Source organism: Microchirus variegatus, assembly GCF_963457635.1.
Source record: "Microchirus variegatus genome assembly, chromosome: 5".
NCBI classification, from domain to species: domain Eukaryota; kingdom Metazoa; phylum Chordata; class Actinopteri; order Pleuronectiformes; family Soleidae; genus Microchirus; species Microchirus variegatus.
This window is the reverse complement of record NC_139806.1, coordinates 13,799,922-13,821,903: the sequence shown is the minus strand read 5'-3', so window position 1 is coordinate 13,821,903 and position 21,982 is coordinate 13,799,922. Positions and strand designations below refer to the sequence as shown.

The 21,982-nt window shown below is 43.4% G+C and overlaps 1 protein-coding gene across 1 annotated transcript in view; it reads left to right on the top strand.

The window, feature by feature from the left end:
* Positions 1-21,688, top strand: part of LOC310927508 (ephrin type-A receptor 3-like) — a gene marked incomplete at its 5' end in the record, with an annotated part of 80,754 nt that extends 59,066 nt beyond the window's left edge. The window contains 9 exons of the mRNA XM_083889809.1: positions 4,380-4,447; positions 5,185-5,310; positions 6,114-6,299; positions 13,215-13,276; positions 16,334-16,543; positions 18,664-18,813; positions 19,409-19,602; positions 21,030-21,167; positions 21,579-21,688. Coding sequence (XP_083745935.1) covers positions 4,380-4,447; positions 5,185-5,310; positions 6,114-6,299; positions 13,215-13,276; positions 16,334-16,543; positions 18,664-18,813; positions 19,409-19,602; positions 21,030-21,167; positions 21,579-21,678 — 1,234 coding nt within the window. The 3' untranslated portion in view covers positions 21,679-21,688. The remainder of the gene's footprint in view (positions 1-4,379; positions 4,448-5,184; positions 5,311-6,113; positions 6,300-13,214; positions 13,277-16,333; positions 16,544-18,663; positions 18,814-19,408; positions 19,603-21,029; positions 21,168-21,578) is intronic.
* Positions 21,689-21,982: the final 294 nt, after the last annotated feature.

Here is a 21,982-nt window from a genome sequence, read left to right as displayed (position 1 = left end):
AAACAAGGCGCAGTTGTTACTGCTCTTGTCCTTGTGAATGTATTGTTACGTTGTGGTTGAGTGAAGACCTCTGTGGCCTTCTCTTTTCACAGCCATAACGATGACTGACACTTCCATTTTTATCATTCGCTCATCATCTTTCTTTTACCCTTGTTCAGGTCGGGCTATGCGATGAAATTGTTGTGCTTTTTTTTTTTTTATTCGTTTTGTCACGAGTCCTCCATCCACAAAGTCACTATTCGACATCTGCATCCTTCCTATTTTCTATCCAGAGCTCTTTCTTCTCACATTATCTCTTCCGTATCCTCAGCTCCTGTCACTGCAACACAAAAAAAAGTGCCTCACCCCTCTTCCTGTCTGCATCTTGTATGTTAACCTTCCAGTTTCCATCCCTACCCCCCCCCCTTCTCTCCGCACTCTTCTATCCCCTTCCATTTGATTGCTTGTTAGTTGGTATGCAGGCTTGGACCCCCATTGTGCGTTCTTGCCTGTCAGCACTCTCTTCTTCCATCTCCCTTTTCTCGCTCTCTGTTTCTTTATGTCTCCTCCAGCTCCTGGTGTCCACTCCTTTCAAAAAACACAAAGCACAAAGGAAGAGAGTGGGGCCTGTTGGGGGATGGATAAATGGATGGAAACACAAGAAGAAAAAGAAGATTTGTGGGTTATTGGATAAGGGAATGTTTGAACCTCGAGCTTAAATAAAAAAAACTTAAGAAATATGCCACTCCTGAGATAAAGCAGGAGCAGCAAGGGAGAGGAAAATATGGGAGGGTCTACCGCGATATGGATTGAGTTCTGTGAAGGTAGAAGCTTGCTAGCAGAATGACAAAAGGGTCTCGAGTGACAGAGCATTATATTAAAAAGTAAATTGATATGCAAATGTGGAGTGTGTGGCTTTGGAGGACAGGGATAGCCTGTTGTCCTCAGTGAAGTGGAACAGCGAGAGGCAGAAAGAAAAGTGTGAACTCTGGTGTGATGCTGATATCACAGTCCATTAATGTGTGTGTTTTTGCATGATAGGTGCAGGTGTGTGTGTGTGTGTACTCTAGATCTACATAAATGCACTGTTCATCCGTGTGGGTGGGACGCGCCTTTGCTGCGTGAAGTGCGCAGTGCAGCTGGACGGACACGATGAAGACGGAACAATGGTTTCCCCGCAGTGAACGAAGGTGCTAACTTCTCACTGAAGAGCAGCAGGATGGAGAAGCGGCTTTTCAACGGAAATGTGGGGTGGACTATATACTTTTTTTTTTCTTTTTTTTTTAAAGAACAGTGGGTTCACACTATAAGTGAAGTGTGACATCACAAACCAATAGCAGGCTGCTAACCTCTTCCCAAGGCTTTGTGAAGCACAATCATTTCTGCACAAACTCATTGTGTACATAGTGCTATGGCAAACATCCTACAATGTATTTGCCCTGCAATTTGCCCATGAGATTGCACCCTGTAATTAAAGGTGCATCATGTAATCCTCCTAATATGTCACAGAGACTCAGGAATAATGTTCATATAACAAACTGAGCTCACCAACAACAACAGTACAGCCAAAATATTTGCATTAAAAAATATATTTTGCAGACTGCAAATCATGTTTATGTTTTGAAATCATGTTTTGGCATGTGGCGCCACCTACCGCCGTCTACCAATCATTGCAGTCAGTAGTCTGAGTCTCAGCTGCCGAGCAACCACGGGTTGCCAGTTACGTCAGAAAACCAAACCTAAAAGACCTCGGGATTTTGAATTTGAATGTAGTAACTGTTTTTGGCCACATTCTTACATATGGCACCTTTAATTAATCTATGTTTAAAAAGGTTGCTCCATCCATTCCTGCATGTGCTTCAAGTCAGCACTGAACCACAAATGTTGATCTCATAAGAAGTAACTGTTCCAGACCCTTCAATCACATCACATGATCTCCCTCACCAGATTGACTTAGTTAAGGGTAAGGGCCATAGCTCCAGGTAACAACCTCTCACCCACACTGACTTAAAAATATAATTTTCCTTAACCTTAAATAATATTTTAAGTTACCTTAAATTCAGCACCTTATGATTAATTCATTCCTTAATTTGGTCAATGTAACGTGTCCTGATTAACATACACGTGTAGATTCATTTTCATACCGTGAAAACAGGATCTTAAATGTTTGTTCCAAAGAAGAATTTAAAATGGACTAAAGCTGATCCTACAGAGAAAGGAAAGGCAGGAAATACAACAAAACACTCGAGCTATTCTAAAAACATGTACACTTCAAACATGTAGACACACACAGAGAGAGAGAGAGACACATGCTATCTACTGCGGGAAAACAAAAGCCACAGCCGTGTCAGGTTTTGTGCCATGCTTAAGACTGCAGCGCTAATGATTCATGACACTCCTAACTGGAGAGGAGAAATGAGTCGCTCTGTAATTACTATGGAAATGTGTTCATTTCCCATCAGACACACACACACACACACACTCACATATGTTGCCATGCACCCGTGGAGACACACATCCAGCATTGATGAGGGGAGTGTTTCAAACGCCGTATTTGATGCTGTGCAGAAGGTGCAAAAAGAAAAGTGTGAGTGTGTACTGTATGAGTGCGCTGGGGGTAAAATGTGTGTCACTCCCGTGGGACTGTTACACTTGGAGCAGAGGTGTGACCCATATCCCCCATACTCCATATGTTGTGAACCCTTGTGTGTGTGTGTGTGTGTCAAGGGGGTTATGATCTCCCCAACGCCCCCTCTGTGATCGACTGGCTTCAGCGCAGCTGATAACCAGGTGGGGCCCTGCTCCCCTTTCATAGATCATTATGCCCCCTCCTCTTAATCTCCAAATACCAGCAACCAGTCTCTACCCTCATGTGTGTATTCCCAAAACAGCATATTGATGTCTGGGTTATACCATGCATTCAGCTGCGCAAAATCAACAGAAACATTAAACACTAAATTACTAAGATTTACTAAGCCTGGCAAGAGCCCACCTTTCTCCATTTCCATCAGTGTGTGTGTGTGTGTGTGTGTGTGTGTGTGTGTGTGTGTGTGTGTGTGTGTGTGTGTGTGTGTGTGTGTGTGTGTGTGTGTGTGTCATAATACATTACTCTGTCTGGCATCAGCATTCTCCTCGTTTGTTGTTTTTGTTTTTTTTAAATTTCAAGTCTCCTACCACGTCCCTTCAAGGAAAGCATTGTTTGATTTCTTCTCTTCGTCTTCTGCACTCTTGTGTAGTGCTTCTTTAAATCAGATTTCCCGTTAATCTTGGCTTCAAGCCCGAATCAATTTGTCTTCCTGACGCATTGCACAGACGGACATAGTGATTGGTCTCTGCTTTACCTGTTCAGCCCTCGAGGAGGTTACGAGAGGAGACGAGAGAGGAGAGGTCATAGTATTTATATCACGTCACCTTATTATCTGAAATATTTTAATGCGTTTAAGCCGAAAATGATAAAAATGACAGTCTTATTGGTGGGGGATTAGGGCTGTTCAACACTGTTTGCCTGACTGACTGAAGCACAAACGGAGGAGAAAGAAAATATCCTGACACACACACACACACACACACACACACACACACACACACACACACACACACACACACACACACACACACACACACACACACACACACACACACACACACACACACACACACACACACACACACACCCACAGGCAGCAGCTCCCCGTGAGGTCTGTAAAACAGAATAAGTTTAACACTTCCTCGCGGCTAGACAGCAGGGTTGAGTTGATCAATTCGTCAATATTTTGTTGTGGTCATCGAACTGACCCACACTGCAGGGTGTGTGCATTAGTGCACAAGGGAATGGGGGAAGTGCATAGGGGTGTGTGTGTGTGCGTGTGTGGGTGTGCTCGTGTGTGTGTGTCTGTGTGTGGGGGGGGGGGGGTGTGAGACCCATGATAATGTTAAAGGCATTAGTTAACGGCTAGAAGGGGTGATGAAAAAGGAGATGGGTGCATGGGTCTGCTTCTATAGGAACATCTGTCACAGACATATACTTTGTATATATATATACACACTCAGTCTTTCCCTCACTCACCCTCAGACAAAACAGCTCAAAGGGAAAAGTGTGGAAGTGACAAGTAAAAATAGAAAAGGAGGAATAGTTTCTTTTTGTGTCTTTTTCCTCCAGGCTCGTCTCACTTTTAGGGCTGTAGAGAAAAGAAGAAAAAAAAAGAATCTAGTTTTTTCGTAGACACACAGCTGTCGGGTATCACAGAGATTCCCCGAAAATATTACTCACTAACTTTTTACGCAGCAAAACACAAGCACGGCACATTTGCACCAACGCGAGAGGCCTTCCGTCGATGTAAGTCTGTGCGCTGCGTCTCTACAGAGTCATCCAGGATTCCAGCTTTGCATTTCTCTTGCAGGCACTGTGGATATATCAAAGCCAAACAGGACCCGGATGAGGAGAAGATGCAGTTCCAGCACGGCCGAGGTGAAGACACACACACACACACACACACACACACACACACACACACACACACAGTAGAACCACACAAACACTGCAAATTATGACTTTTACGCTGTCCTTTTTCACTCGATTCCTTATCAGGATGGATTCACATGTGGTACACACGCCAATATTTATTATACTTTTGTAATTTCACATCATTTCCGTCTAACCAAATGCCTACTGACACTGAAACACATCACTGTAGCTGCTTCGTGCACTGAAGTCCACACTTCCTCCAGAGATTATCCAGTAAAGCTGTACGTGAAAATGCAAATGTCCCAGGAAGTTATTCTTTGATAGCACTAAACAACACTGTTTGATAGTCAGTTTCATGTTTTATGGCTCTTTTGTCGCATACGTCGTTTTCATGCCCTCATTTGTATCATAAGAAGATAAACCGGCATTCGGCGTACTCTCAGACGATTAAACCACGTTGTTTCACACTTTCTTGCACAAATGTTTGCTGCCAGAGTGAAGCTCCTTATGGGCTCCTGTTAAAATTATGAGTCATTTTAACACCACCGCTAACACAAAAGCAGCTATGTGTTTCATTATGTAATCGTAAGTAATGTCACTCAAACTGGACAACCTACGCTCAAGCACTCAAAGTATGAATCAGTGTTGCTCATTTGAGAAACTGTATTGAATTATGTTTTACGATACTCCAAGCAATAACCTCAAATCTCCTCATTTCTCCACTTTTTCCACCCCTGAAGTTAAGCTTCCAGGCAGCAGGACCTACATCCATCCTCACACCTACGAGGATCCCAACCAGGCTGTTCGAGACTTTGCCAAAGAGATCGATGCTTCCAATATCCGTATAGAGAGAGTCATTGGAGCTGGTGAGTTGGCAGTGAAACAGCAGTAGGCTGCATTAATAACTCATAAGTGCAGTCAAGATGTTACCTAGGTGAATCCAAATGACTTGTGTGGTTCGTTTTAAAGGAATAATTTCAGTCATATTTCCATGCATGCACGAACCTCCTTAAATTAACTAAATATTTCCCTTGATACCACTTTTATTGTCCTTTAACAATAGAGGTATCATAATGTTGAATATCTACCAATATCAGTCCAATACAGCCTCTTTTAAACCACTTACATAGCTTTTGATAAGCTAGTTTTAAGCATATTCTTTAAGCAGCCATTTAAAAAAAAAAAAAAAAGTAATTCTCTGACAGTGTGGACAACACTTGCAGCCCTCACCCAGATGTACAGATTGCATCTAAAACACGTGTCAAACTTGGGGGCCTTGAGTGATTAATTGTTTTTTTTTAAATTTGTGTTAATAAAAAACCATAAACTACATTTCCCACAATGCATGATGATTGTGTTACCTGCAAAGTGACGGCACCACCACTGGATCGCAAGTGCATCATTGTATATGCATCATGCGACGAGTGAAATTGAATAAGTAATAAATACAGAAAGTTATTTAGCAATATTTTACGGAGTAGTTACCTTTATTTTACATAATATTTGGTTACATTTAGTTACATTTATTCTGTATGACAGTTACATCTGGCCCTCTGAGGGTAACCATTATGCTGATGTGGCCCTCAGTGAAAATGAGTTTGACACCCCTGGTCTAAAAGATACTCAGTCATCAGCTCGTCAATAAAACCGTGCTTATGTTTGTGCGCAGGCGAGTTTGGCGAAGTGTGCAGTGGTCGTCTACGCGTGCAGGGGAAGCGGGAGATCTACGTGGCCATCAAGAGTCTGAAGGCGGGATACTCTGACAAACAGAGGCGGGACTTCCTGTCTGAGGCCTCCATCATGGGACAGTTTGACCATCCCAACATCATCAGGCTGGAGGGCGTCGTCACAAGATGTGAGTGATGGAAAATAATCTTACACAAACCAACGCCATCCCGCATGGGTGTGCGGATGAGGCGCTTGGTTGTGTTTCTCCACCATTTTTTTTTTTGTCTTGGATGTGTGCTGTAGTAATTTGTGTGCGAGTGCGTACCTGTCACACACACACACACACACACGTGCGTGTGAGAGCCCCAGTGGAGCTGCTGGCGACGTTAATGTTGATCCTGGATCAGATAAAAGCTCCATTACCATGGCAACGACACTCGTGACGCAAGGCAGCGAGCATGTGAACGGCGACTGTCCGTCTCTCAAACAGCCACTTGTTTGCTTCACATGATTGTATTAGCCAATTAGAGCGAGCGAGTGTTCGTGTAGGTGAGGGAGAAACAGGCCTGGTTTGACAAAAGGAGCTGATTCGTTATCGCCAAGTCTCGCTGCACGTGCACGTACACACACACACATTTGATCCTGCTCTCATGTTATATCTCATACTCCAGTCACTCTCAGTCAGTGTCCATCTAGTCTTTTCTGAACATTGCCTGTTCCCTCCTCTTTTCTCCCACTTTCTTTTTGTCTCTCCCTCTCACACACACTAAATCTCAGAGTCAGCTAAACACATCATTTTCACTTCACTTTCTCTTCTGCTGGTTTTTGCTCAGATGGCTCGGCTGCTTGAATTATCCCTGCTCCTGCGACACCGTTTGTTTTATAGATCCAAACAAAGAAATATGTAGAAAAGGATCCAACAGCAAGCGCGTACTACGTGAGCGAAACGCAAATCTTGAGTCGTTATGAGTTATGAGAATGGATTGAAAAAGAAAATATGATGTTTCACATCGTCATTTAGCATCAATCCCAATTTTTTTTTCAGCCTAAAATAATGGTGATCCAAAATATTGATAGAAACGGAGGTTTTGTAAAAACTATGTTAATGGTGCGGTAAATTTAAAAGCTGTGATCTCGTATTTTTAACATCTAAACAGAGGCTCGCTCTATCTCAGCAGTGGCTCGCGAACAGGTATCACAAGCTGCTGTGATTCATACGGGCGGCAGACAACCGAGTAACGCTAATGTGGACACGTAACCTTTTCACGCACCAAATGTGTTTACTTATCAGCTGGTTACCCAGCCACCCCCCACCTCACCCCACCACCGCACTCTTGTGTTTACACTCCTCAGTACCACTGCTCTGCTGCTCAGGTCTGACATGTTGTTAAGCAGGTGTTTGTCAGACGACGACACGCGAGCAGGAGGAAGAACGAGGCCGCGCGCACAAAGAAGTGAAATTGTAAATATGCAGGCAGACAAATAAACCTCTGCTCTTTTCTCTCTCACACACACACACACACACACACACACACACACACACACACACACACACACAAACACATATATCTTGAGTCCATCACACACTGGTGCTCAGTGGCACTTAGGCCAACGACAAAGGAGCAAATGCATATGCATCGGCTTTTATCATGAATATTAATAATTCATAAAGTTAATTGGATGTGTTTTTTAGCCTCATGAATATTCAGTAGAACACACAATAAAAATTAGACCCCTCTGCATTTCTTATTCATTTTCCTCACTCTGTCATCTGCTCTCTCTCTCTCTCTCATTCTCTTAATTATGCGTGGTGTTTAATAACTGTGACCTTTGTTTAGCAGGATTGCGGCACTTTGTAAAAGTGTGGCAGCAACAAATGTGTTTGCTTTATTCTGACAAGCGGGCATGTAAACACGGCACTTGCTCGTCTTTCTCAGTGGCCGACACTTTTTGTAATTTGAAATGCAGTCGATACATCAATCACATTTCACGAGGAGCAGAACCCAGGCTTCACATTCGACGCGGCCCGCTCTATTTTCTGTGAATATGAAAATTCTTGTGTCCGTGTTTGTGGGTGCACGCATGTAATGAGCGTCTGCGTCTCTCCTTTTACATGCATCTCCTCGTGTCTCCTCTTCTCACCTGTCGTCACGGCACATTGAGAAGCTGATAGAGCTCCTCAGAAACAAATCTCACTCGCGGAGCAGTAATTTCACAGGTCACAGCCCAGGGTGCGTATGTGTGAGTGAGGGGGTGAGAGTTGAGATGGGTCAATAATTCCTTCAGGCTTTTTTTTTTTTCTCCGGCACAGCTGGTCCCTTCACACAACAACCCTCCTTCTAATCAGGCAGACTGACCCTGACTGCTCCGGGCTCAGGTGCTGGATTGGTTTTGCGAAAGTGTGAGCAGTAGTAGAATCAGCAGTAGAACAATTTGGAGAGGCATCAGCAGTCGGAGAAATAGCAGCAACAACAAATCTCTCGCAGCTAGTGGCAGCAGTAGTCGATGTGTTTTGGCTCATGAGTAGGCCAAAGCCCAAAGAGATTAAGTTGAACGTGTAATGGCAAATTCAATTTCTCTGTCTCAGAGCTACAGCCGCCCATCACCCTTTTCCTAACACAGAATACCAGGTTCTTTCGTGTATTTTGTATTGTATATTGTGCAATTAGGATGTCTAGACTGAACTTGCACCTTCGTACAACAGCCGCAGGGAGTCGGCTACCCGATACCTACAGTAGACAAAGAGGTGTGAAAACACAGCCTGGAAAGGCAGACTCCCGTGTCTATTGGAGGAATGCAAAAGTGGAGTTGCTCAGGTATAAATGTGGAGGGCTCTGTGAAGATTGACCTTTTCTATTTCATTATTCACCAACAGCAGAGAATTTCCACAACAACCGTTATAAAAGTGGAACAACTTGTCTTATGAACAGTAAAACACCTCCAACAGTATAAAGGCAATTCAAATTACTACAATGTAAAGTGTGTGGGAGAGAAATGTAATCTGAAGATTCAAGTTTTGATTGTTTTCATGCAGTGGACTAATCACCTAATCTAAAGCAGAGCGGCACAGGAAGCAGTAATGCTATTAGGCTTTCCTGTTCATGATAAGGTAATTGGTCAGGTGCAGCCACAGTCCCACAAGTTACAGTCACTATTTCAGAAGTGATAGTTATACTAGGGGTTGTGTTTCCATTTATTGAGCTTTGTGAACGTCCCGTTTAGCTGCTTAATCTTTGTGCATTTACGTGTTTGCTTGCTTTTGTATAGCAGTCGGGACTTCAGTTAATGTTGCTGGCTCTTTTTTCCTGAAAACACGCATGCTACATTTTAGTCTTTTGACCTTTAAAAGCAACTATGCAGATCCTGTGCATGCACGGTGCACTTACATGGTCACATGGTGTAACTTTTTCGGTGTGTTAGTATGGAACGCAGATTGTTTCTGATAAAGAGCTGAAATGCTTTTCTGGAACACGGGGGATTTTTATCCACCATTTTCAAATGAAAGTCTAATGGTGCGCGTGCAGCCTGTGGCTTGAAGTTGTGTGTGAGTGTTTGCACGTGTTCGTGTGTGTGCTGTTTAAAAGCTCGTAAGCCCTCATCCCCTGCCGTGTGCCACTCTAATAACCTCCTCCGCTGTCTGTCACCTGATTGTTGCTATTGTTATGCTAATTAGAGCACTGCATATGAAAAAAGAGAGGGGGGGGGGACTATAGATCTTTCTTGTCTGTGTGTTTCTTGACACATCGGAGCGGTGCAGCAGCTATCCGTCCCTGCTTTCCTCCAACCCCCTCCCTCCTCCCTTGTTCCATCTCCTTATCATCCCTTCATCGCCCGCATCCCTCATTTTATTCATCCGTCCTTTATGTGTTTTACAATCGCTGCAACAATCGGCTCATTTAGGGAGACCCTCAATTACCGAGCGCCATCTCATCTGCCCACATGGCACCCCATTCAACACACACACACACACACACACACACACACACACACACACACACACACACACACACACACACACACACACACACACACACACACACACACACACACACACACACACACACACACTGTATAGCTGACTTTAAGTGATATTCTTATTTTGAATGTGTATGCAGGACCTGAGACAAATGAGCAAGAGGTGGAACGGAGGGGGGTGAAGTACCGGGAAAAGGTGAAGATGTAGGGGAAAAGGGGGGGGGGAGATGGATGAGATAGGATCCAAGTGTGAGGAAATGAGAGGAGATGGGTGTTGAGAACAAATCACGGCGAGAAGGCGAAGATGTGCAAAAAAGATTTGAGGGGGGAAAAAAAGGGGGCAGACAGATGAGGCGGGAGACAGTGGAAAGACAACCGTGAGGAAATGAGAGGAGGAGAGAAAGCTTGGAGGGTTGGGCGGGGGGGGGTTGGGGTGGAGGGATACGGTTATTGAGTTTCTGTCTCTGTGTTTCTCCACACCCCGGCATCCTTGCATGGTGCTTCCCAGAACATCGAGATCTGCCCTGTGTTAAAAGCATTGTATCATTTGGTTCAGACCCTTAACATTAATCAATACGGCAGTTATTTCATTTTCTCGTTTGTACCTTGGGCCGCCTCATTCAATAATGTGGTAATGTGGCCCACTGCCGCACACACACACACACACACATAAACAAACACAGGCACTCGATGTAACCGAGCACATGTATTCAGATTGTATCACTTCCGTTTTACCTTCACACCAACACACAACCAAACAGCTCATAATGTAATTTCCCAGCGTATTCTCTATCACTGTCACGAGCACACAAACACACACACACACACACAAACAGATATGAGGTTGAAATGATCCGAGCTTCATCCCCCGGATAAAACAGACACAACACACTTTTTGCCTTCGCTTAATGAAGAGCTGCAAATACAAGCAAACTCCTCTCTGATCCATTCCATAACACACTCCACCTGGCAGAACATCAATACCCAATCTGCACACGCGGGGCACGTACTGCTAGAGGTGGTTTTAGCGGCTGTGTTTTTTTTTTTTCCCCTGAAAGCGATGATAGGCAATACATTGCAATGAATGTGAATGTGATTAGTTAATTATGTGCTTTCAGGGGGAAATTGAGGAGCGCTTGTGAATGTTTGGTGGAGAGGAGTTTCAAAATGAGCTGAAGAGGCTTTCTCCTGCCGGTGTGTGTGTGTGTGTAAAGTGTAGGTAACGTCTGATGAAGTCGCAAGAAATGCTTTGCTGTGTGTTTTGTTTGTTTCCGACAAAAGAAAAGAGGCTAAATGAGCTAAGATACAGTGTGTGATTGCGTGTGGCGATGGTAACATCTAACAGTGTGGGGGCTGAAGGTAACGTTCCCCATGCGTTGGTAACGCGCATAGACGCACGGTACGCACACATGCGGCGCACACGCACCGTGTCAAACATGTAATTGGTTTTCAGAGGTAGTTTTTTACAGCTCTTTTCCATTTCATGGCTGTCTTCTCTGTAGAATTTGACATTTATGCCCGTCTGTTCTGCTCTGTTCTGTTGTGGATACACACAGGCACACACAGAATAACATATCCAGTGTTCGCGCCGTGCACAATCCAAGGCACAATTAAGCACACACACACACACAGACACACACACTTATCTCCTAAGTGGAAAAAGAGTTGTAAAGAGTCAGAACTCTTGTTTTTGACAAACGACGCACACAGAAACACATACACGTGCCCCCCATCCTCTCATCAGAGGTGAAATCGGGCAGTTATCATTGTGAAGTCCATCCCTCCTTGCCATGCCCTGAAACCAGCTCTCTGTCTCTCTATCTATCTATCTCTCTCTCTCTCTCTCTCTCTCTTACACACACACACACACACACACACAGAGACTGATACACCACACACAACACAGGCCCCTTGTGGAGATAAATGTGACCGGCAGTCCTCACCCCCAGCAGAAGAAAATCCAATTCTCTTTCACTTTTATCCCTGAGACTAATGTTACTGTCATAGAAGACACCACCACCAGAGACCAGCCAAACTGTGTGTGCATGTGTGTGTGTGTGTGTGTTGCAGTGAGATAGTGAATTCATTTAAGGTGATGTATTGCTGTCTTTACCTACAATTTCACTGTAGGCCTTGGTGTTGTTTCCATGACAGGCTTTTGACTTTTTCTCATCGCCTCTTTTCTAACTTTTTTTCATCTTCCTTATCTTCTTTTTTTTTTATTTAAAAAAAGAATATAGTAATCACTACGTATTCGTTTATAATTATCTTCCTCCCAACTTTGTTGTATTTCAATCAGTTTTGGGTTAGCAATATATAAAGAGAGTTTGAATGAAAGGAAGATGGATGTCTTGTCTCTCTCCTCCACTTGTGTGTGCCACCTTTATCTCTCCCCCAAGTTCTGTCCCAGCATCTCCAAGGTCTGATTGGGGAAATGTGACCTATTCATCACAAAGTGACATAGTCTGCGCGTTTACAACCACCGCCATCTACCAAACACACACCCACAACTGCACATAGCGTGTTTATTGGGACGGCTGAAGTGTGTGTGTGTGTGTGTGGGGGGGGGGGGGGGGTACCTTGGGAAAACCCTTGTTTTGTGGGGTGTGTGTGTGTGTGTGTGTGTAAGATTGCAGGTACTTTGTTAATCATTTGTAAGGCCCACCAGATGCCATGCAGTTGGACCAAAGTGCATGGACCTGTCAGTCAACCGCCCCTCCATCGAGCGCACATGCACCACCCGACGACGCACTTGTGAGTCGTGCAGGTGCACAGCGATCCGACCACAACCCCCTTCCCGTTGGGGCTGATTAGTATTCATGAGATCTCGGGAGGCCCCTTATACACACACACATACGCACCCACCCACACACACATATTCTAGTGGATTGGTCCATTCTAATTATCTCCTGGCATTTATGGAGAGGGCTGATTAGAAGCTGTCAGTGTGACTGATGACGACATGCCATGTAATCCCCCAGAGAGAGACGGAGAGACAGAAAGGAAGGGCTGGTCACAGCTGCGGACGCCACCACTTCTCTGGCCCCATCTCTCTAGTTTGTGCGTCTTTCTTCCCCTTAATTATGTTTTCTAACTCACAGCTGCCTTGTTGCGTCTCGTCTTTTAGGTAAACCGGTGATGATCATCACGGAGTTCATGGAAAACGGGTCTCTGGACACTTTTCTCAAGGTAAGTTACGGCTCCTATGGAAGGAAAACTCAACATCACTCACATCTGCACCCCCAAGTTCAGGGCCACAAATCCCCAAAAAGTCCAAAGTGTAAAGTGTTCCAGCTGTTAAGTGTTGGATACTGTTGAACTCAATCTACACTCTTAGAAATAAGGGTTTCAAAGGTGTTCTTCTCCAAGGGCTGAGGTTCTACCTGGAACCATTTGCTTCTGAAAAACCCTTTCCCGAAGAAAGGGTTTTTCAAGGGTTCTTGGTAACATTAATGGTTTCAGTAAGAACCATTTTGATCCAGAGAACCCTTTAAAACCCCTTTCCTGAATAAAGGGTTTTAAAAGGGTTCTTGGTAACCTTGGTAATAAATGTTCCTAAAAGGTTCTACCTCGAACCAAAAAGGGTTCTCCTATGAGGACAAGCCGAATGGTTCTACTTAGCACTTTTATTTCTAAGAGTGTATGGAGAATTCAATCTACAAAGCTTTAGGGAGCACTGAGGCTTTCGGTTTAGTCAGTGTTTAACTACAAGTGCTTTGAGTCATATTTTTCATGTATTCATCAAATAAAGAGGGTATACGATATATATACATTTTAATGTTGAGAAGCCTTCAGTGCTTAACAGAAAAATCTTGTGCAGCCAGTAACAACACACTGGACTCATAGCATTTCAAAAAATGAAGCATAATTTGTATCAAAAAAGTAGTAGACTAATTGTGTTTTGTGAAAATAATGCCATCAGTAAACACTTGAAAGTATCCATGACACACATGCACCATTTTTCCTGTCATATACTGAGAGCAGGTGAGAAACATTCACTTCTATGTGAAGCCTCCATTACAAGATGTTTGATTGCTGGTCTATTAAATACACCGTGTCCACATCCCAGAGCACAAAACAGCAGCAGACTGCTGACAAACACATAAGAAAGCAAATAAAGAGTATTGCTTCGTGTGCAATATACGCTGCCGTTCCCGAGGATATGAAAATAAACCGCTCAATTCAAACGCGATTCAACGCCACGGTCGTATGATTAACAGTCAAGAAAACATCAGCGACAAAAATGAGATTTGAAATATATCAACGTGGCGATGAAAGAGCAGAGAAATGCTCCCAGCAGAGACGTTATTGTGCTGATCGAGTGTATGAAAGCAGACCAATTATAATAAATATTTCATAGAGCAAGAGAATGAAGCGTTTTCGAAATGTATAATATATTTACATTGTGTTGCAAAATTAAGGTCGTTACCGACTCTCGGCGAAACGATTTTAAGAAAATCAAATAAAGGCCTTGGAGGTATTGTTTTGTTATTGAAGGCGACATATGGACAAGATTTAGAATATTCAATATGTTATAGCGTTAATGAGTTTAAAGAATTTGTCCTGGAAGCATCTTGTGAAACAAATCAAGATTCATTTATCTAAAAAAGAAAACTGAAGTTATTTTCTCATATTGGACAAAACAGAAACTTAAGATATCAACGATACGAATGGGCCTTCATTTAAGGGGAGACGCAACAAAACAAGGATGTGCTAATGTCAAATATGTGACTCATAATCCCGTTCACACACAATACGAAGCAGAAGTGACTAACACTCGGCAGTTTTGCATATACTCATACTAATAGATTGTTCCCGTCCTTGTGTGTCTCGTGTTTAAAGTCCCCCCTGATTCATATTCACAGTTGCTTGTCAGCCAGTAAAATCACTGCAGTGCTCTAAAGCCATTAAGCCTGCGATCATAGGCCCATCGTTAAACAGACACCAATCCCATCAGCAGCACTGAAACCGGATGAAATGAAGTTTGACAGCATAACAAACGTCTTAAGCAGGTCTTAAAACACACACCCACACACACACACACAGATATTTACATGTTGGGTATTATTAAAGTGTATATTATAATGAGGGTCATAGAGAGGGTCCCGCAGTGACTCAATACAATTATCGCATCACTTTTATGGGTTTTACAGCTCATCCGTGCTCCGGCCATCCATATGTCTTTAATTATCCCGACCGTTTATCAAGCAGCTCTCCCTCAGAAATAACAATCAGCCTCCCCTTGTATCCTCACCGATGCTTTAAATGTCCCTCTATCAGTTTTGAGGCACAAACCTGGTCGGCGTGCCGAAATGTGGCCCCCCGAAAAACAGGAATGATTTGTCTCCATCTCCACGTCTAACCTCTGTGTCTTGCATTTGTCTGTTCTCCGTCGTTCCCTGTCCTGCCCACCCCTTCCTCCTCCTTCCTGGCAAGGCACTGTGGTGGGCAGATTGATAGAGGAAGTCTGTAGGTTTGTTAGACAGTCCAATCAATCAGCATCTCACAAAACCACCGGCTAATTAACTTACTCCACAGCTGCTGAGGGAGAGACAGCAAAAGAGCGATAGAGGAAGGGGGGGATGCAGAGTGTGTGTGGGGGGGGGTCACAGATGCAGAAAGATGAAGGAAGACAGATAGATGGATAGATAGAGACTGTATCAAAGTAATACAGGGTCCTCTCTGTCTGAGGCAGAGATTGAGGAGAGAGATAGAGAAGGATGGAGGGAACAAAGAGACAGAGGGAAGACAGAAGGATTATATAATGGAGAGAAGGTGACTGATAACATGGACAGCTTTTTAACGGGGACTGTTGGCCCAGAGCAGAAATAATTGACAGAGGAAGGTGAGCTGGACTGCCATCGATCAACAGGCTCTTCTCTCTGCCAAAGAGCGCTCACATCTGAAATCCCGTGAGCTCTTCTTTGGCACGTGGTCAGTGTCAGAAAGTTTTGTCTGTTCTGTCATATCCAATTCTCTACACGTTTTTTGTTTTTGTTGGCTTCGATTGATCCATGAAAGGAAACAATCTGTCTTTTGCTCGCCAACCCCCCCTTCCCCTCCAAAGAGAGGTTAAAGTGCAGCGTTAGCAAGGCTCTGTAAGGGATTCAGAGTAGGCCCCGAACCGTCACTTCTCGCTGAGGTTGCTAAAGGACCCAACACTTCTCACAGTGCCACCCGTGCAGCAGCACTATGTCAGCATTTACTCTGCGCACTCTGTATTAATTCATCTTTCTCCTTGTCCAGAAACACGACGGCCAGTTCACGGTGATCCAGCTGGTCGGCATGCTGCGTGGCATCGCCTCCGGCATGAAGTACCTGTCAGACATGAGCTACGTTCACAGAGACCTGGCAGCTCGGAACATCCTGGTCAACAGCAACCTGGTGTGTAAGGTGTCGGACTTTGGCCTGAGTCGGGTTCTGGAGGACGACCCAGAGGCTGCGTACACGACGAGGGTAAGACACGCGTTCACTGGCTCCTTCTGTTGTAGATAAATATTGTTTCTGATCACAACAGATTCCCCTAATTGTCCTTTACATCACTGCTCCTGACACAAAGTTGTTTTTTACAAATGTGCTATTTAGATCTAATGTGGTAGAAACAAAATCGACAGCTGGCAGGCCCAGTCGCTCATCACTCAGGGTCATCTCGACTGTCATCAGTCTTACCTCAGAAGCCTCTGTCATTTGTTACGGCGAATAACATCTTCATTGCATCTGACTTAATGTAGATCATTAATGCATGTCAATATAGTTCAGATTTAAAAAACGTAAAAAAAAATCAATGAGGTGGTCCTTTCAATAGGGTAACACTTTAGATTAGGGAACACATATTCACCATGAACTAGGCGCTTACTAATATGCATATGCATAAGTAGTAATATGCATAAGTAGCATAGTAGCCCTTCATTCGTGAATATTAAGCACGTATTAATACCTTATGTAGGAAAAATCTTAATTCATGTCGTTATAGAGGTAGAATAAGGTTATGTAGAATAAGGTGTTAATACATACTTAATGATTACTAATAAAGGGCAAGTATGCTACTTATGTGTTAATAAGCACCTAGTTAATGGTAATACATGCAGAATAATAGTAATTATTAAGCACGTATTAATAACTTATATAGGAAAAAAATGGAATTCATGTCAAAATAGAGGTAGAATAAGGTGTTAATGCCTGCTTAATAATTACTAATAAAGGGCTAGTATGGGACTTATATATGTTAGTAAGCACCTAGTTCATGGTGAATATGTGTTCCCTAATCTAAAGTGTTACCAATGAAAGAAATTTCTCCACATTCAAAATAAAAGCAAAGCAAGTCTCATGTAAAGATTTATGTGAGTGTAATCTGCGTAACATTGATTCAGTTTGCCAAGTTTTAATTGTCAAAGCTATGAGTTATTTGTCGCACTCTTTAATGCTCCTGTTTGCAGATCATGTTTTGCCAAAGTTATAAATTTTTTTTGTTTTTTTAATATCTTTCTGCCTATATCCAGTATATTCAAGGGAGAGCAGCCTTTGATAACATCACATGCTCTCACAGCTCTCTGAGAGAATGAAGAAACTCAAACATCAGTGACTTTAACCACGGCAGAGTAACTCATCGAGAATGCCCACAAGGAGATGGCATTATTCATATTCATAGGAAGCGTTGGGGATGTTATTTTTAATATGGCATTAGCATTGCCCTGGGAGGAGTGTATCAGCCGCTGACTGCTCTATTGCAATCACACACACATCCCGACTGATGTCAGGAAACTGAGATGAAGAGCTGCAGGCACGGAGGGTGGAGGGAGAGGGAGAGGCCAGGGAGGAGATGAAGAAGAGACAGGGAGAAAGGAGTGGATATCAAATAAGACTGAGATCTAGGGAGGCAGGGAGGGAGAGAATAAGGGAAGACAGCGGAAGGATCCAGGGAGAGCAGTTAAGAGGAGAAAAAAAAAAAAGGAGATTGTGTAGGGGTGAAAAAGGGGGCGGTGGAAACAAAAGTACAGTGAGTGACTTGGCAACTTTGTCTTTTATTTGACTTTGACCAAAGAGAGAAGGGTGATGCTAGGTGGCAGCTGCCGCATTTTAAAAAGCAGAGCCGAGCCCTATGGAGGTATGAGAGCGAGAGAGGTAGGGAGGGGCTCTCTGACTGCCTATTGTGTGTATACACTGGGTATTATGAAATCCTTTTGATCTGCGCATCAACAATAAAGGCAGAAGCAGCGAGGAGGAAGAAAAGGACAGTGATGGCAAAAGACAGTCAAGTGCAAGAATAAAGACGGAGGCAAAAGTCATCTTACGATGCGGGCATAATTACTGAAGAGTGCCGTTGTCAAGCCGTTGTATAATCTCACCCCTGCTGTTATTGATGGCACCAGGCCACTTGGCAGGCGCCGTCTTACATTTCTGCTTTGTCAGATCTGCCCTTGATTTACTGCAACACTTAGTGTGACACACACCAATAAAACAACCTTCAAATATTTACACTATTCAGACAGGAAATATATATAACGTTTAAGTTCGTTCTGGGTGTGACGTATTGGCCGTGCCAAGAATTTGCTGACGGTGATGCAAACCATTCACAGGGAGGGAAGATCCCCATCAGATGGACGGCTCCAGAGGCCATAGCGTACAGGAAGTTCACGTCGGCCAGCGATGTGTGGAGTTACGGCATCGTCATGTGGGAGGTGATTTCGTACGGAGAGAGACCCTACTGGGAGATGTCCAACCAGGATGTGAGTTACAAACACACGCGCCTCATGTCTCACTTACAGTGTTAATTACATCATATTCCGCTCCGAAACCAGCTGAAGCTCATTTCTGAACTCTTTGGTTATTCTTTATATAACTGCAACGTCTCAACTTTACTATGTTAATTTCCTTGAGACGAGGGCTGAACAATGAAACGCTTTGAAAGCGAAAAAAAATCGCACGCTGAAACAATGCAATTAGCACATTGCGAAGGCTGCAACTGAATTGTTTTGATTGTTCCATGTTCTCTGCAAATTAAAAATAATTCTGTCACACTTGTATTTATATCTTCGAAGTTGCAGCAAAGTTCCACTGAGGAGAATTCATGAACAGAATGTGAATATTTTAAAGTTTTCATTGCTGTGCCTCTTCTATGGAATCTTGGGAAATTCAGTCGCAATAGGCGACTTTCACAACTCGATGCCGCCAAATCCTACACACTGGCCCTTTAATATTTTTATGGTGTCATGTGGTAATGCTCTATCACATGACTCTATTAGACAGTGTCGTTCAGCCCTACTTCAGTCTACAGTACAGATTATTGACCACAAAACTTCATATCTGCCTCTGTCCCTGTAGGTGATCAAAGCAATAGACGAAGGCTACCGTCTTCCCGCTCCGATGGACTGTCCTGTGGTGTTGCACCAGCTCATGTTGGACTGTTGGGAGAAGGGACGTAGCGACAGGCCAAAGTTTGGACAGATTGTCACAATCCTGGACAAGCTCATCAGAAACCCAGCCAGCCTGAGAGAGCTGGCCAACAGCTCAGCATGGTCAGTGGGAGAAAGTGTTTCAAGTAAAACTGTGAATTTAACCTTTTTCAGACATGGAACAGAGATCATTTGAATAGATCACATTCTTATCTTGTGAGATATAAAGATATAAATATAGGTTTGAGGTTTGTTTTTTAATGGCGCTTTTCCACTATACAGTTCTAGCACCAGCAACAACTGGTCAGTTTTTTTTTTGCTTTTACATCAGGGACAGTATCTGTTTTTGTGGTCCGCCTCAGTCAAAGTACTGGAGATAAAACACACGATGTTGGCACAGGACACATTCCTGGAATTGTTGTCTCGTGGAGCTCCGCTTTGTCCCTAAAAAACGCTAGAGTGCAGGCGAGGGGCAATAGTATCCTAAAGAGTGGATGTCCACAAAGAGTTCTACACAAACTTCCAGCCTCAGAGGATTTACGTGTCCAGTGGATACATTTTATATATGACGGCAATGTGCCGTCTAGGGTCGGCAAATTATGTCTTTCCCAAATGCTAACTGCTGTTAGCTGCCGGAGCCTCAGTGGCGCTGATGTAGTTTCCTGTGTCTCATTTGCATTTAAAGAGACAGGCACTCAAAACAGAGCGTTCTGAACAGGGCTGTTTTGGCAGGGTGATTGAACTGCTGTGGTGCTTCATCCTTAAGGTATTTTGACCAAAGCATGTCACAGACATGTTCATTAGGACACCAGGGAACTAGGTTAACTTGGAGAAATAGGGTATAAAATGTCTACTTTAATAAGCCAAAAAAAAAAAACTAGAACTGTATCGTGGAAAAAGCTTGATCATTTAGTTTGCGACGTGCTACTTTGGACTTCCAGCTCTCCCAGCTGTCTTACACATATCCACAAGAGTCATTATTTTCCACATTTAAATTTCATATTCCAAGCATTTGGCCAATGATCTAAGAAAGACCAGCAGACTACAGTGCGCAATATTTTGATCGCTTTCAGAAGAAATGGAGAACACAATAAAACATTAACAAGGGCCTACTCTTTGTAAATTTCCATCAACAAAAACATGCCCAGAAAGCAGAGTCTTATAAACAGGACCTATATAGTCAATGTAATGGCTTAAAGCAAAAACAGCAGTATATGTAAATGCTAATTCAATAAGTCCCATGTATGCGTGGTATTAATTATGTTTGAGCATGAAAATGAATAAACACAGACTTAATTCATAACAGTTAATAATTATACGATGTCTTTCATGCTGCGGCTGCTGCAGAATTTAAACTAGTCTTTCTAAATCTAGATCCAGCACCATAAATATGCATTAACCGGCTCCTCACAGTATTTGAAACTATTATGAATACGCTTACAGCTGTCATTCACAATTTCTAGTTTCAAGAACAAACTACGGCGTTGAAAACTCAACCGCCAACAGGATGAACTGTCACTGAGTTGTGCGTGTGCTTCATATTCCAGTAGGGAGGATCTGTCCACCCCAGAGTTCAGTGTGACCTCAGTGGATGAGTGGTTGGAGGCCATCAAGATGGGCCAGTATAAGGAGAACTTCTCCAGTGCTGGATATGTCAGTTTGGATTCAATCCTCTACATCAGTGTCAGGTACAGGAGCTAATCTCTCACCCTTGTGAAATAGAACAAAAATGTGTTCAATTCCACTTCCATGAGTGGGATTTTAAATTAAAGCTGCAGTGTGTACATTTTTGAACATAAACAAACATCAGTGAAATCCAAGCCATTGTCTCACAAGTCCACAAAATGCACATCAAGAATATCAGTATCTATGTGAAACGCTTCCTGCACCCACCCACCACTGCACTGCTGGTGTATAGGGACAAATGCTCCCTCAGTGAGGATTCACAGTATTGCTTGACAAACAAAACAAAAACATCAACAAGGAAAACCACCAAAATGCATGCACCGCAGCTTTAAATTAGCAAATTTACATAGGAATATAGTGTTATCTCCATGAAATTTCAACATTTGTTTTTCCTCTTTCTATCTTCCTCTTAGCGAACTGACAAAGATGGATGTGACTCTGGCTGGTCACCAGAAGAAGATTTTGTCCAGTGTGCAGAGTTTGCAAACCCAGGGGACACACGTCCAAGTATAACAGTGTGCACATAAACACAGTGAGCCAAAATGGATGCACCTATGAGGACGTTCACCTGCCCCCCTGCTCACAATGGAGTTGAAATGGATAATCTCTACTTGGGCATCCATTGGTTTCAAGGCACACTGGGACGGAGACAACATTGACGCTTGACTCCTTTACCTTCTCGCAAACGTCTCGCAGTTTCACCGTTCCTCCCCTTCCTTGGGCACGACCAGCTTTAGCACTCAAGAGTCCCGGCAACACAACCACCATTACGGAGCAACTGGGAGATGTCAAACGTCCCAGATCATTTGACATCATA